This window comes from Drosophila takahashii, chromosome X (genome assembly GCF_030179915.1).
Source record: "Drosophila takahashii strain IR98-3 E-12201 chromosome X, DtakHiC1v2, whole genome shotgun sequence".
Taxonomy (NCBI): Eukaryota; Metazoa; Arthropoda; class Insecta; order Diptera; family Drosophilidae; genus Drosophila; species Drosophila takahashii.
Window position 1 is genome coordinate 668,518 of NC_091683.1, and position 15,864 is coordinate 684,381.

The 15,864-nt window shown below is 47.9% G+C and overlaps 4 protein-coding genes across 6 annotated transcripts in view; 2 read left to right on the top strand and 2 right to left on the bottom strand.

Annotated features, from left to right (window-relative positions):
* The window catches only part of LOC108063841 (coiled-coil domain-containing protein CG32809), a 61,764-nt gene extending 55,667 nt beyond the window's left edge, over nucleotides 1–6,097 (top strand). For 2 of the 3 annotated variants that reach the window (XM_070219072.1, XM_070219071.1), the window contains exons 16-17: nucleotides 2,180–2,368; nucleotides 2,441–6,097. In XM_070219072.1, the coding sequence (XP_070075173.1) occupies nucleotides 2,180–2,368; nucleotides 2,441–3,541 (1,290 nt within the window). In that variant the 3' untranslated portion in view covers nucleotides 3,542–6,097. The remainder of the gene's footprint in view (nucleotides 1–2,179; nucleotides 2,369–2,440) is intronic. The other variant, XR_006412620.2, reaches the window with a different exon arrangement.
* A 134-nt stretch (nucleotides 6,098–6,231) lies between these two features.
* Nucleotides 6,232–10,197, bottom strand: hfw (leucine-rich repeat domain-containing protein hfw). The gene is made up of 4 exons (XM_017151091.3): nucleotides 9,825–10,197; nucleotides 7,767–8,560; nucleotides 7,085–7,595; nucleotides 6,232–7,029 (listed from the first exon to the last, which is right to left on the bottom strand). The coding sequence occupies exons 1-4, from the start codon at nucleotides 9,840–9,842 to the stop codon at nucleotides 6,637–6,639; spliced, it is 1,716 nt and encodes a 571-aa protein (XP_017006580.2). The 5' UTR covers nucleotides 9,843–10,197; the 3' UTR covers nucleotides 6,232–6,636.
* Nucleotides 10,198–10,815: 618 nt separating this feature from the next.
* On the top strand, nucleotides 10,816–11,650 carry LOC108063898 (protein Nazo). The gene is made up of 2 exons (XM_017151178.3): nucleotides 10,816–11,283; nucleotides 11,351–11,650. The coding sequence occupies exons 1-2, from the start codon at nucleotides 10,842–10,844 to the stop codon at nucleotides 11,569–11,571; spliced, it is 663 nt and encodes a 220-aa protein (XP_017006667.2). The 5' UTR covers nucleotides 10,816–10,841; the 3' UTR covers nucleotides 11,572–11,650.
* dor (vacuolar protein sorting-associated protein 18 dor) lies at nucleotides 11,595–15,303 on the bottom strand. The gene is made up of 5 exons (XM_017151177.3): nucleotides 14,966–15,303; nucleotides 14,245–14,903; nucleotides 12,431–13,862; nucleotides 12,226–12,377; nucleotides 11,595–12,161 (listed from the first exon to the last, which is right to left on the bottom strand). The coding sequence occupies exons 1-5, from the start codon at nucleotides 15,231–15,233 to the stop codon at nucleotides 11,679–11,681; spliced, it is 2,994 nt and encodes a 997-aa protein (XP_017006666.2). The 5' UTR covers nucleotides 15,234–15,303; the 3' UTR covers nucleotides 11,595–11,678.
* Between the last annotated feature and the right edge of the window lie 561 nt (nucleotides 15,304–15,864).

Consider the following 15,864-nt stretch of genomic DNA (forward strand, 5'->3'; position numbering starts at 1 on the left):
TTGCTCTGCATTAAACATACTAGTTTATATTTTGTATACTATTTACTACTGCTATAAACTTCTAACTAAACTAATACTCGTACTAAAATCGATAACCCATATCAAATCTCATCAAAAATCCAGAAGAACACTCCTAAGAACCGCAACCCCCGCAAATCCAGAAACCCATAGCTACATATCCCAGTTCGTATGTACATAAATGTATCAAAAAGAAACGAAAAAAAAGCCCATTTGAATGACTGTCTGCGTTTCCCAACCGAAATCCCATTTCCGATCCGATCTTATGATAGTCTTCTTTTCTAATAAAAGATGGAAATTAAGAGGTATTCTGGCTTTTTTTTTAACTTGCCTTTTCCGATTATAAAAACTAAAAAGTACCAGAGCAAAATGGATATAATTTTGTTATAATAACTATGTCCACACCTTTTTGGTGTTCGATGTTTTCAAAAGGGCTAAATGTATCCAAACACCCTCTTTTTTTGACTCAATCCCCCGTTGATTTTGCCTCACAACCACATCCATCCTATATCACCCATAATATCCGTACGAGGAGTTTTGTTTTCGGTGTTCGCTGCTTTGCAAGTCTCCTGTTGGTGCTCGTTCCTTGTTATACATACATGTTGTTTTTGTCTTTGTCTCTGTCTCCTTCCCCCCGAAATGTGTACACCTCCGGTTCCGGTCGAAGTTCCTTCCTCAGTCACGCTATCAATCATTGTTGTCCGAGACTGAAATCCAAGAAACCACCAAACCTTTCGGTTTGAGCTTCAAATTAATTAAACAAAACAGGAAAACACAGATCTACAGATACAGATAAAAAAAGATACCAAGTTAATGATCTATTAGGGCTTTTTTAAGGCCCATTCCCGAACTTCCACTGCCTTTTTCATTAAGTGTTTCCATTTATTCCAATCGTACGGACACTCCCCGCTGAAGGAAAAAAAGAAGAACGAACTACTCACCTAGCTAATCTGCCAAACTTTTAATTGATTTTTTGTAGTTGCGATCAACGCATATGTGATATGTGTGTGTATATATACAAATATACGAATTAGCGAATATGTATGTATGTATATGTGTGTGTACCCCCGTTCTATGTACACTTCCCCCAAGCCAAAACCAAAACCAAGTCCAAGTCCCCCAAAAGTCATACCGAAACATCCCCAACTACTCTTAGTACCTAAACAACAAATCATAACTAGACAATCGAACGGCCAATTTTGTATTGCAGTCAATCTCAATCAAGTATGCAAACAGTCATCACTCTCAGTCACTGTTGTTCTCACTCATCGATTGTTGTCTTTGAAGTTTCAACAATCTATCAATCTATCAACCCATCGACCTATCAGCCCCTCATCAATCACAAGCGTAACTCTAAGAGCGTGTTTTCCCTTCCCCCCGAGAAACAAAACAAGCATCATCATCAGAATCAGTATTAGTGTTAATTAAGCAATCCGCGTCTAAAGGCTATACTCTATCTAGATCCATCTAGATGAGATCTAGTACAGCTGGTAAAGGGAAGATCCATAGATAAACATATGCCACATAGACATAGACACTATCCCCCGACATTCTGCATCGTAATCGGTGAACACCTCTTTGGAATTGCTATTTATTTAAGCTTAGAGCTCATAGTAATCACAATAATCATCCATCACCGCATCCGCATCTCCCCTGTCTCATAACCCGCGGCATTTCAAAGTGATTCGCTACCAGGAAATATCATATATCATATATCTCCATCACTCCACCTTTGTAGAACGCTTACCTTTGCTTGTTGCCTGCTTGTGAATATGAATATATATGTCGATGTACTGGACCCCCAACCGATCATGTTCTATATATGTTCTAATTGTTTTCGCTTAACCAGTATGCAGTATACAGTAAAGTAAGGAGCTTCTTTCACAGCATGATCCGTTCCTATGCAACTGCACCTTTTTTCGATGGCGATACTTGTTTTTTTTTTGGTTTTTTATATATACTATATTGCTGGGTTAGTTGCGTATCGTAATTTGCGAGAATATATACTATATGTGTCCCATTTGAGTGCCTAATTGCCAAATGTATAAATGTGAGATGTTATATCCGACTACCCACTATATATATACTACTATATTGCCTTCGCCTCGCGGGAGCCGCATTAGTGCCTGTGTGTTTACCGCCAAATTGTGTGTTCTTGTAGCCAATCCCAACACCCAGGATGGGGTCGTTCGCTCTCAGCGGGGGACTCGCACCCGAAAACGCACTCGATGCTCTGCTAGATGAGCTCAAGACATTCTCCAAGCCCATTGCCCAACAACAGCAGCAGCAGCAGCAGCAACAGCAGCAGCAGCAGCAACAACAGCAGCTGCAACACCAGCAACTATACGAGGTACGTTCGAGCACAAGGCTTATCCCTCCACCCATCCACTCAAGGGGTCCAAGTCTCCTCCTCCTTCCGCAGATTCGCCCCGAAGACTCGGCATCCGATGAGAGCGCACAGGCCGCAGTACAAAGCACCGTCACCACGCAGATATCGCAGGCCCGTCTCTACACGGAGGCGAGCGTCAATGTGCAGCAGGCGACCACCGGCAGCATGGTCATCGCTGTGGCCTCGTCCTCGTCCTCGGCCCAATCTCATACTCAATCTCAATCTCAAGCCCAATCCCAGCGAGGAGTGCTAACCCACCAGCAGTCGCAGCCCTCGCAGGCCCAGCTGATGGTGCACACCAACATGGGCAGCCTGCGCCGCCTACACTCGTATCCCAGTGAGTCGGACGGCGAGCTGCCTCCGCCGCCGACGGGTCCGCGGGCCAGCGAAGCCAATAGCCTGGCCAACGGCAGCAGCAACAAGCCACCCGTGCCCGAGCGAAACGCCGAATTGATCACCAAGGTGGGCCACAAGCGCATCCCGCCACCTCCGCCGCCACGCACCAGCTCACGCAGTCCACTGGCCAGTCCAACCAGCCCGAATCCGAATCCGAATCCGGGACAAGTGGGTGAACGCGAACCCATCGCTCCCATCTCGGCTAGCGGCGGCGACACCTCCAGCGGGGACAACTCGAGCGGCAACGAGTCGGGCAACGATCACGCGCAGCGCCAGGTGGCCCTGGAGATGCGCCACCAGGAGCTGCTCAAGAAGCAGAAGATGCTGCAGGAGCAGTACCAGCGTCTGCAGCAGATGAGCAAGCTGCCCTCGGTGGATGTGGCCTGTCCCTCGGGATCCACCTCAGACCAGAGCAACTCGCTCCGGAAGCTGGGCAGCGAGACGAACATCCAGCAGAAGATCGCCGCCTTGAGCCTGGCCTGCGAGGCTAGTGGAGCCGCAGCTGCGGCCGCGGCGACGGCGGCGTCTGCTGCTGCGGCTACCAATGGTGTGGTGGCCAGTGATGCTACGAGCGGTGCGATCGGCGGTGCTGGTGGCGGAGGAGCTGCGGGAACGGCTGGTGCGGGCGCTGCTGCTGCGAACTCCAACTCCAACTCAAACGCAAACTCAAATTCAAATTCCCAACACCAGACAGCCACGACGACCACTAAACAGCTGTACGAGACCGAGATACTTTAACACAACTGGAAATTGGCGTGGAACGAAGCTAAAATTGACATTTAATCGGAGCGGTTCTAAAATCTGAACTGGGAAATGAAAATGAAATTGAGGCCTAGACCAGACTGAATCGGAAGTCTGGTCGAGGCTTTATTCTTTGGATTACGATTACGATTCCGACAGAAACAGAACCGAAGCGATGGTTACAAATGAATTTGAATAAGGGAACTTGTACTTGTATTTACTATCATCTAATTGTCGTACATAGATGTGTATTTGCACAACCTCCAGCAACTCCAGCATCCGATGTTGTACGTTAGGTGTTGTCTGTGAAAACGCAAAGCAAATATGATCGGAAACCAAACGAAAATTGAATCGAATTGAATTTGAAATGAATTGAATCACAAATCAAAAGCCGTATGTCTAATGCGTAATCACCAATTGTGCACCCCCCATAAACAAAACAAAAAAAGAAAGAAAACGGGCATAGGAAAATGTTGTATAGCAACCATTTACCACATACCACATAACACATACCATATACCGTATACATACACCCTATGCACCGGCGTAAAGAGCCCCAGATGAATGTATTTATGTATGTATTCGCTTACATTGATGTACTTGTTGCATGTTGTGTTTTTTGTTGTTGTTTCGATGAAATTATAGGTCATATAGGTCAAGAGCAGGACTGCAACACCCCAATCCCAGCCAGCACTAAGCCTAGATATATCAAGATGATATCCAGCAAAGCACCCCTTGACCCATTAAGAACCCAGGATCCAGGAACCGAACCACACACGTAGAACAACCAACCAACCCAACCAAGACACTTCTGCATAGCAAAGCATATAACGCTACACACCACACACAGTCGTACGTACACGAGCCGATCTACGATTAACTATTATGCACATGTACAGATCTACGTATGTACTTAAACGAATATGTCATAGATTTTTATTATTACCTTGGTATGGGACGTGAGACTGATAGTTCTATATATGTAGCTCATCATGATACAATATGAAATACGAAAGCAAAGGATATTGTACTTATTTTTGTTAACGAAGATGACTAGCTAATTTTATCCCCCACAAAAAGCCACAAGCACTCCCTCCTAATCCTAGAAAAAGAATTAAAGAAGAGGCCTCCTGAAGGGAATTTCGGAGAGAGCAGACTTCGGACTACCGAGGCTATTATTGTTTACACGATGCACCTATCAAATGGGTAAAACATACATATATGTATCACTTAGCTATATGCATTCAACGCTACACGCAACATCGAAAGGTGGTCCCAAAGACCCCGAAACCATATCCATGAGGATCCAGGATTTGCTCCCCACTCGTTCAGGCTTTTGGGTAGTCGAGATGATTAGATTAAGGTAGATTAGCAAATCTACCTTGGAAGTCTGTACATATAGTACGTGTTCCGATGTTTGGGGGAAATAGTGTGGATGTGGATGGACTAGAGGACAGGAAGACAGCCAGCACACACATAGATTTGTTATTTTTACTGCTCGGCCAGTATTACACTTCAGTATTATAGGCTAATTTACATTTAAATTTTAAATTCACCTGTAACACACACGAATTAAAGCGAAATTTGTTGCACCTCTGCCACGTTCTTATATCAATTAAACACATGTAACACACACACACTCGACACCCCCGCATTCCTTGAATTGTTCAATTTTCGAAGTCTATGTGAGATCTCCTAGGAGCTCAGAGGAGCGTTATAGCTTAAGATCTAACAACACCACACACGCAAAGCAAAAGAAGGTTACAATGAACATTTTAGAGATATGTATCTGCTACTTGCTATTCATATATGTATGTATAAATTCATAGTTATATTACATGTATATCCAATAGCTCAAATACGGGGTCGCCTTCTCCTCCTCCAGGCTTCTGCTAACAAGTGTACTCTTTATAGGGAGCCCCAGTTTAGGAGGTGCAATAGACTCTTGACTTCAAGACTAAAAACCCCTAGGTGCGCGCTCAAGACATTTACATTTACATATACACAAAGACGAAAGTATTTACCTAAGTTAGTAGATTTGTATTATTTATTTAGCGCCATTCGACGAATATGTATAACATATATGATATATATATATTTACATGCAAGATCACGCAACGAATACACACTTAAAAGAACATATAGACATGCATACGATGAATACGAAGATAATAAATAACGAACTATGCGAGAGGCAGTGTTTAAAGGTCCCCTAATAATACCAAACTCAAGATATTTAAGTATAGAGTTATACAAGGAAACGTGGCCAAATCAAGGGCATCGTTCGTACACCCAATTACATTCCTTAAAAGGCACCACAACACATCACACTAAAACTATAATTCAACCCAAAACACACTCACAGGCGCACTCGTCCCATTTAACCTACACCCTATCCTACACGGTATTTAGTATTTAGTATCGCCCGTAGGCGGAAACGATCTAAAACCCAAAGTCCCCGATCTCTGATTCAGATCTAAGCTGCATCGGAAGAAGCGTTTGAGGAAGTGCGTATTTTTTTCTTAATAATAATTATTCTATTTAAATCACAACAAGCCACAACAATAAATATCATTCGTAAAATGGACTCTGAACATGACTTTCTCTCTTGATTTACTCGTCGATCTCAGCGGCCTCTACTTACTTCTCTGATTTGCTGACTAACCTGAAGACCCTAAGCCACTCTCTTCTGATCCACGTTACTGCGTTTACGTATATTTCCAGATGCACCCACTACAAGTTTACGACAATAACATGCATACAGTTCTTAGGGCTATTAACTATTGACAACAAAAATCGTATATATATAAAAGGCACAAAGTTCTGTCATGTGATATTTTTCACAGTATCGATACGATAAAGGGAAAACTTCCTTTAAATATCGAGAAATAGCAAACTGTCATGTGATTATGTCACGGTAAAGAAATTTTCTGTCTGTCTCCTCTATAAAAACCCCTGCAAGTCCAAGCTAGTGCTTAAAAATGATCGATATTTTCGATATTTTTCACAGTATCGATACGATAAAGGGAAAACTCCCTTTAAATATAGAGAAATTTCAAACTGTCGATGTTTTTTCAAGCTCCAATCCGCGCTTACGACTCGCACAACCAGTCGCAGGGCAACTTGGGCATCTTGCTAGCCGGCCACGGCAGATAGCCGGCCGTCTTGAAGACCCAGTAGTCGTAGGAGACCTTGGCGATGAGCGCCAGCAGCAGGATGACCTCGGCGGCTATCAGGTAGTAGATGTAGTCGGTCCAGTCGGGCGGCGACTGGCACAGCTTGGCCTCCTGCAGCTCGTAGACATTCTGGGGCAGGTTGCGGCAGCGTATCTCCATGTAGTCGGGTATGTCGGAGCTGCGCTCCTTCAGCCAGTTCTGCAGCGTCTTGGCCGAGTTGCAGTCGCAGACGAGCTTGTTGCCGGCCAGGTAGATGCGACGACCCAGCCCCGAGTCCATCAGGGCGTTGTTTAGAAAGTATTCGGGTATCTGTGTGGGTTTAAGTCTTCATTATCCTATTCATAGAACCCCTAGAGTATCTCACCTTGCTAAGCGAATTGTTGCGCATGTAGATGCGCTGGAAGGTCTCGATGAACTTGGTGCCCTCGAACTCGTAGATGGAGGTGATCTGGTTGTTGTCGGCCACCAGTCGGTTGATGTTGTAGTAGGTCGGGTTCGTCTGGAAGTAGTCGCCCAGCCTGGTGATCTTGTTGTTCGAGATGTTCAGCATGAAGGTGTTGTCGGGCAGTCGCTGCGGCAGCTCCACCAGTCCCAGATTGGAGCAGTCGACGTGGCACTGGGGCTTCGACTGGTTGTCCTGGATGATCATGATCTTCTGCAGCGTGCAGTTGCAGCTGCCGTAGTTCGGGATCACCGGACAGTTGGTCATGCAGCGCTTCCTGTTCTCCAGCTGCTCGACGGACACCTTGTCCGTGGACTGGAACCAGGTGCTGGTGACGTTGTACTGGCAGTAGGAGTGCTTGGGGTTCACAAAGTTGATACTCTCGTTGTAGATGATCTCGTTGAGCGGGTTGCACAGCATGCGCGTGTTGCCACTGCAGAGGAGGAGTGATTAGTCTGGGTTCAACATTCATCTAGTTCAGTGGTGGCCAGCAGAAGCGTGACGTTTTTCTCCTTTACAGCGTACGTGAGCGCCAAAACGCTGGCAGCGCAGCGGCAGGGAAATTGCCTATCTGCTGGCCACCACTGATCTAGTTGCCTCTCACCTGATGTCCAGCGTTATGTTCTTGTTCTGATTGCGATGGGGCACCAGCGACAGGTTGTTGTTCGACATGCCGAAGAACTCCAGATGCGGCACATCCTTGACTGCGCGCGGCTGGATCTCCGAGATGTTGTTGTTCGATATGTTCAGGCACTTGAGGGCCGAGAGCCGGGGAAAGGCGTTCACCAGTCGCGTGATGTTGCCGTCCGTCACGGCCAGGGATTGCAGCGATCGGAAGATGGGATTGGACAGGTCCATGTCCTCCATGGTCATGTTGCGCACATGCAGGCTGGTCCACTTCGAGATGTTGCTGCAGCTGGAGATCATCGTCAGCTGCGATATGTTGCAGCAGTACCAGGAGTTGGCCTTCCTCGGGTGCTCCCTGCACTGGCATTGTGGCGTCGTCGTCGTCGCCGCCGCCTGTCCCTCGCCGGCATCGCCGCGTCCATCGAAGCTGTGGCCGCACAGCTGCTCCTCGGCGTAGAAGCAGTGCTTGAAGTACTCCGGAACCTCGGGAGCAGCCGGCGGCAGCGGCGCAGCCGAGGTGGTCGAAGTGGAGGAGGACGACGTGGACGAGGCCGTGGCCGTTGTGGTGGCTACTTCAGTCACAGCCACCGAATTGGAGGTACTTTGGGTGATGGTCTCAACCGGAGTTGATGGCGTGGTAGCTTCCACTTCATTTCCCGCGGAGATAGGAGCCGGTATGGCTGTTCCTGGCTCATCCTGCGAATCCTGCACTGTTTCTGGCCGCGCGCATGCGCCTGCCACGAGGAGGAGCAGCAGGAGGAGCCGTGAGCACTGGAACGACAATCAAATGGCACATTAGTGAATGGGATATGGGGGAAAAATACCGACGACGACGACGTACGTATGCAAATATTTGCCCAACCAGACGCGTTTGTTTGCGAATCGAATTAGCCCGCCGAGGGCTTGGCTCGTCCGGTCCTCCGGTGGGTGGGTAATTAGGGTAATGGAGGCGCACCCTGTACCCTGGAGAAGGGTCTGCGAGGGTCGGTCTCCAACTGTCTCCCAATTACCCAATGTTTACCCACTCGATTTAGCGTCTTGCGGCTTTACTGCTAATGACACCGCTACGCTAATTCGGCAATTAATTAACGGAATCGAATCGAATCCGTATGTGATAAAAGGCCAATAAAAAGATTAATTGTGTTCGGGGGCAGTTGTGGGTGGGTTAAATGGTCGGATGGTTGTAGATTGGCAATTTCGGTGGAATGAGGGAGCTATTTTCAGAAAACGGGCCTTGTGAAAACAACGCAACAGTCGTTATATAGTCTCAATAGTATTTTTTAACCAGTTAAGGTATAGGATTCAGTGCTAACCAGAGGAATATATGAATATCTCAAAGATATAGTAATTCACTTGGGTACATATAATGTATGGGCTCTATAATATAACGGTTTCTCGTATTGCCTATACTATATTTAAATAGTATATTCTATCTGACTATGTTATAAGAGGTTGAAATATTTAAAAACCTTATTTTACTTTACCAAAATAGATTATATATAGTTATAAGTTCCTCTTAAAAGAGTTCCAAATGTATAAACAAGATATCCCAATAAGTAATTTTAACTAGTTATGCTGTAAGATATAAGGAATATATTCTATATATATCCCAAATATATACTTTACCTACAAAGAGAAAAAAAATGAAAAATATGGAATTGATACTGTTTCATATTAATTTTTCCATAATGATATCAATATGGTACGAAATCATATGTTCGGAAATATCATTTTGATATGAACATAGAACGGAATACCCGATTGATGAATATTTTTCGTATTTTTTCCTCTGTGTAGGTATGCGATTAGGCTATACGAGATTATATCTACTATAAATCGTACCTGTTAAATAAGTTTCGTTCCAAGGGTAAAAAAAACTCCACCCACAGAATCGAGAAATCAGTAATTTACAGTGTTTCTGAGATACAATATCAGCACATAGCACCCCATAGACCATATAGCCCCTATATAACCCATGTATACCCCATACCCACACCCACACACTCGCGTGGAACTGGATGCGCATTGGACTTACGTGGGAGTAGGCCAACATATCGGCTCTAAAGTCGAATTCCCTCGGGTTTCCAGCCAGCTGAGTCTGGAGGCAGTTACTCCTGGACGGGGCGACGTGGGATCCTGCACCAAATGGACGTCGACATCCGAGGATCGCAGTTTAAATGATTTGCGCACATCCCAGTCCCGGCGCAAAGGAGCTCTTTTCCGGCGCTTCTCACGATCCTGGTAGCTCTGCCAAGTGATCTGCCGCCCAATCGCACATGAAAATATTCACTCCGACGTGTTTAGTGGGCCAAATACGAAAATATCTTATCTCAATTCAATATTCAATTCGCTCGAGTGCGAACAAAACAAAAGCAAAGACAACTGTTATGCGCGCTTAGCAGAGCACCCACTGTTACTGTTAACGGCTCTGTTCGCGGCGGGCTATCGATTCATCGATAGATCGCACAGTGCTTGGCGATAGCAAGCGATTGTTGCCAACCATTGGTTGTCCAATTTAACCCTTATGGCTCGCACGGTTTTTCCTGCGCTGGGATTAAATTGCTTTACTTTTGTATTTATTTTTAATAATATTATTATATTGCCCATGAGCTAAATTATTTTGTTTTAACTCCAACAGTAAGTTGTCAAATTTACCAACAAGTAACATTATTTAAGTTTCCCGAACTTTTAAATTGCTGGTAATTTCTTAATTTGTATTTTATGTACAACAAACGTTTTTATTTCTTTAATATATTAGCTCTGAAACATTAACGTTATATAAATATATAACATTTATGATTTTTCAGTTAAATTATTAAAGAAATACAAAGCATGTCAAATACAACTTTAATTTTTCTGTTTTTCTGTCTAAAAACAGTAATATCAAAGCTAAAATTCATATTTGCTATACTATTTAGCAAATTAACAGGCGATTTGCAAATAGTTTTTATTATTGCTGCTGTTTTCACTGAAATAAAGCTTTGACACAAGGGTTAACCCAGTGTATCGATAACTCGCCAGTGAAAAGGCTCATTTACAATCGATTGTTTTAATGCTCCAATCTGGGATCAAGTCTAGTCGTGTATTTTTAGCTCTATTTCGCCAAAGCGATCGTTGTTTATGTTGTAAAGTTTTAAATTGTCAAGTTAACGAATACGGGAAACCCAGAGGCAAGCCAGGATCGGAAGAAATCGACTCGGATCGGCGGAGGATCGATGACACATCCATCGGGGCAAAGATACAAAGTCTAAAAGCGAATTACGAAATTACGGGAGCACCACGTAGCCCCAAGATGCCCATAGATACGCGCGAGCTGATGGAGGCGATAGCCATTGTGGCGGACGAGCGCCAGGTGCGCGTCGCCGTGAAGCAGTCGGGGAAGGGGGCCGCCATCTGCGCCGCCTGCTCCTTTGCGGGCGGCATGCTCCTGGGTCCCGTGGGCCTGGCGGTGGGCGGGGCAGCGGGCGGTATTGCCGCCTACAAGATGACCAGCGGTAGGTATAGTTTCAATCCAATTAGAAGGTCCTTCTAACCGGATACTCTTCCTTTTACCCACAACAGGCACATTCCGCCCACTGGGCGAGGTCATCCTGAACGACCTGACCGACGGGCAGCGCGAGCAGCTGGTTCAGCACGTCTCCAAGGCGGTGGCCGAGATCCATCCCAGCGATGTGGTGATGCTGCTGCCCCTCATCGTCCAGAACGCCTCCATCCAGCAGGCGGTGCTCAATACGGTCATGTCCTTCGTGACCAACGAGCTGCGCATGCAGATTGTCGACTGACCGGGTAATTGGGACTCTAGAGCTGCTCTTGTGATCTGTGTAGGTTTATTAATAAATACTCTATATGTACATAAATATATATATAATGTGTGTGGATCCGAACGAAGCTACTCCCACTCGACATTCACCTGCTCCCAGTCGTCGACGAACGGCTGGTCGATGGTGTTGATGAGCAGGCCGCAGAACAGGCAGTCCGCAGCCAGGATGTCCTCGATCTGGGTCTTTAGAGACGCCCGCTTGTGCTGCAGCTCCTTGGCCTGCTGCCTGCTGAGGGCCATCGACTGGGCCTGCGCCTGCGGCTGAACCTCCGCCTCCAGCTGCTGACGCAGAGCGGCCAAGCGACGCGTCTGCTCCTTGGTGAGCATGGGCAGCACCTGCTTCTCCAGGCAGTCGCTGTGGAACTTGTGGCCGCAGATGAAGGCGAAGAAGGGCTTGACGAGCAGCATCATCTCGCAGACGCCGCACGTGTCCTGGGCATTCATGGTGATGCTGCGCTCACGCACCTGCTGCAGCTCGGCGACCACGCGATCGGATTGTTCCTGGGTCTCGGCCATCTCGCGCTGCAGCTCCTGGATGCGCTGATTGTAGTCCTGTCGAGCAGAGAAACTGATTGGTACTGGAAAATATATAGAGCATAGAGCCCTCTCTACTTACACTCAGGGCATCGCAGATGGCCTCCTTGAAGTTGTCGATCTTCTCGAAGTCGGAGAAGAAGGGCAGCAGGTCCTCGATGCGCAGCAGATCGCACTCCTTGAGCAGATTGAGCGCCCTCTTCACGTCGTTGGTGCCCTTGATGTCGTGATAGGCTGAAGGAAGAGCATTAAATGGATATGAACTGATGCTGGGAATAAAGATGTACCTATTCGAAGCCACAGCTTGCGGCGCAGCTTGCTGTCCGAGGGCCGCGAGGCCGTCTCCTTCGCCAGCTTCATGTCGAACGTGAGGGCCAGCTCCACGGCGGCGATCCACTTGCGCAGCAGGCACTCGAGGAAGACGCAGGCCTCCTTCACCTGCAGATCGCTGCACACCTTCAGCGCGTAGTGGATGTCGTAGTGCACGAGGCTCTCGTCGCGCCCCTGGATCTCGAGGTACTTCATCAGCAGCTTCGGCTCGTGCTCGGCGTACAGGTGCAGCAGGAAGTTGTGGATGGCGTCGTTCGTGGTGTTCAGCTTGTAGACGGCGAACTCGAGGTAGCGCTGCGTCTGCTCCCGCTGCTCGCGGTTCTCCATGGCAATAAGCGTGGGCACCAGCTTCTCCACCTCCAGCCGGGAGCTCTGGGCCATCAAAGCGTCCACGGTGGGCTTCGGCAGCTTGACCATCAGCTGCGGAGCGTACTTGTAGAAGAGCTCCGGGTTGCGCTGCGTGCTCAGCGTTTGCAGGGCCTCCGCGTAGCACTCGGCCTTCAGCTGCTGCGCCACCACCTCGTCGTAGTCGCCGATGGCGATGGCGAACCGGGCCATGTTGTGCGGATCCGCGTGCTCGGCGATCAGCTGCTGGACGGCCTCGCGATTCTGGCGCATGCAGGCGAGCACCGGGGCCTCCAGCATGAACTCGTCGTACTCCGCCTGCCACGCCCGCCGCCCCTCGTCGTCCTGGTCGGGCATGTTGATCTGGATGAGGTAGAGGTCGATCAGCCAGATGACCAGAGCCTTGATGCTGTTCGCCTCGTCCGAGTCCTCGACGTCCTCCTCTTCCATCTGCTTCCTGGTGGTCAGTCGGCCGAGGCGCTTCTTCACGTAGTCGATGATGGGCCGCTTGTCCGGCAGGACCATGAACTTGAGGCACACCTCCTCGAAGGACCTGTCCGTCTCGGCGTAGTAGTCGGCCGCCACCTGGTAGGACCCTTCCGCGAAGGCCGCGTCCGCCCGCTGACCCAGGACGAGCTGCAGGTGCTCGGGATCCTCGGCCGCGTGGGCGGTGGCCAGCTCGTACTGGCCCCTGTCCAGGTAGATGCGCCACACGTTGCGCTCCTCGCGCGTCACCCGCAGATTGAAGACGGTCCGCGTGGTGTACACGTAGATGGAGCCGGTCATCTCGTCGCGCTCAATGTTCAGCAGCCTGCCCAGCCGCGACTCGTCGAAGGTCTCCTGGTAGACCTGCTCCTGGTTGAGCAGGCAGATGGCCCGTATGTGATCGGCGTAGAGGAGCACGGCATGGTACTCGGTCAGCACGAAGGACTTGGGGATGTTCAGGCGCCGCTCCTCGTACGACAGATGCATGGCCTTCTCAAAGTCCAGGTTGATCAGTGTGCTGCCTATCAGCGTGGTGGCGCTGTTGGCCTCAATGGAGAGCTAAAAAACAGAGATTTCTTTGAGTGAGAAGGATGTCTTTACCAGGGTTCGGAAAAAAGCTTTTAGCTGTAAAAAACTTTTGTTATTCACATGTTAAATGTCAAAGTGTTCTTGACTTGTGTGGAAAAAATTGTATTATACATATGTTATTTACACGACATGTTATTAACACGACGTGCTTTTAACACAATGAGTTTTTGACATTTTTCTACTCGTAATGTCAGTAAAAAGTAATTTTCATTTGTGTTAAAATCACAGTGTGTAAAAAACACGTCGTGTTAAAAACACAGTGTAAAAAACACAAGTGAGCTATGTGTGTTAACAATTATTTTTCACATGCGTGTCAATTTCCGAACCCTGGTCTTCACCATACTATACCCACCTCGCCCACGCGGATGCCCTCGCCGCACAGCCAGGCCCACTGCTTCGGGTACTTGCTGTTCGGAGGGGCGAAGAAGCGCAGCTGCGAGTAGGTCAGGTCGGTCTTGCGCTCCTCGCAGTGCGGCTCCTGCACGCCGCTCACATAGCCGGCGAAGATGGACTGCAGCGAGCGCTCCTCGGGCTTCAGCGTCTCCTGGAATGTGTAGATGCACTCGGGACTGGTGACCACCACTATGTACCGGCTGCTATTGGGCACCCGCAGCAGTCTGAGGCCCGTGATGGGATACTTGGGACGACCCAGGCCCAGATCGTACAGCTGCTTGCGCTGCACGTGGCCATCGGCGGCGGGATTCAGCTCCGTTTCGAAGATGAGGCCGCGACTCGTGCCCAGGAGGATGGGGCCCGTCGAGGAGTCGCTGCCGTGGTACGGATTGAAGGCGACGGCCGTGATCTCGTGGTCCTTGAACTTCTCGATGCGGCGCACCTTGAGCTGCTGCGCCTGCGGCGACTCGAGGCAGTGGATGTACAGGAAGTCGGGCGAGACGCCCGCGGAGGCCGACTTGGGCACCAGCGCGATGATGAGGTGGTGGCCAGTGGGGTCCAGGAACAGGCGCGTTATCTTGTAGCCGGAGCCCGAGAGGTACTTCTCCAGGGCAGCCTCTGCGGGGAGTAAGAAGAGCGGTTAAGGGAGCAGCTGGCGGAGGAGGACCTGGTTCACTTACCACCCGGAGGAATCGCGCGGGGCAGGAAGAAGCGGAGCAGGGTGGTGCGATCCGCGGTGCCCATCAGACAGAGCAGCCAGTTGCGCGAGACGGCCAGGTGCATCAGGTCGCCGGTGCAGTGGCTGGGCACCCGGAGCACCATCTTGTGCCTGCTGAAGATCTCCTCCTCCTCGTCTGTCTCGAAGGGATTGCCCGAGGCGGTGGCCACGTACGAGTTGCCCTCGACGCGGGGCAGGAACTTGGGCTGGTTGGGCATTGCCTGGTCCATTTTGCAGCTGGACTTCAATGTTTATTGTCCCCCGATCCAAATACGCCCCAATGCAAAAGTGATGGCACTGTTCCTATCGATAGTCCAGGGTTGGGGAGTACCTGAATAAATTCCTAGGTACAATAATACTACAATACTAGGTACATTTATTATTTTATTACAAACTGTAAAAAGTAGTCAATTTAATGTTTTAAATATTAATTCATGATCTTTAATTCATATTTTATTACAAAATGTAAAACTAACATGATCAAAAATTAATCAATTTTATGTTTTAAGTATTCAAATGTCCATTTATTTGTGTTTTGATTATTTTACAATATGTGAAACTAATATGCTCAAAAATTAATCAATTTTATGTTTTAAATATTCTTATGTCCTTTCTTTTGTTTTTAAATTATAATTTATATATTTTATAATGTAAATATCAATTATACGGTTTATTTAGCCAGAAGCTAAAGTCCCTTCGTGATACAATAATTAATACATCCGTAAGTTAATTTCCTTACATTTAAAAAAAAACATTTTGCAATTGTACATTTTAACTTTTGCCTAGGTAATTGATGGTGTACCTAGAAATGTTTTTATTTCAAAAATGTTGTACCCTAGGTAGAACAATACTACTTCCTTG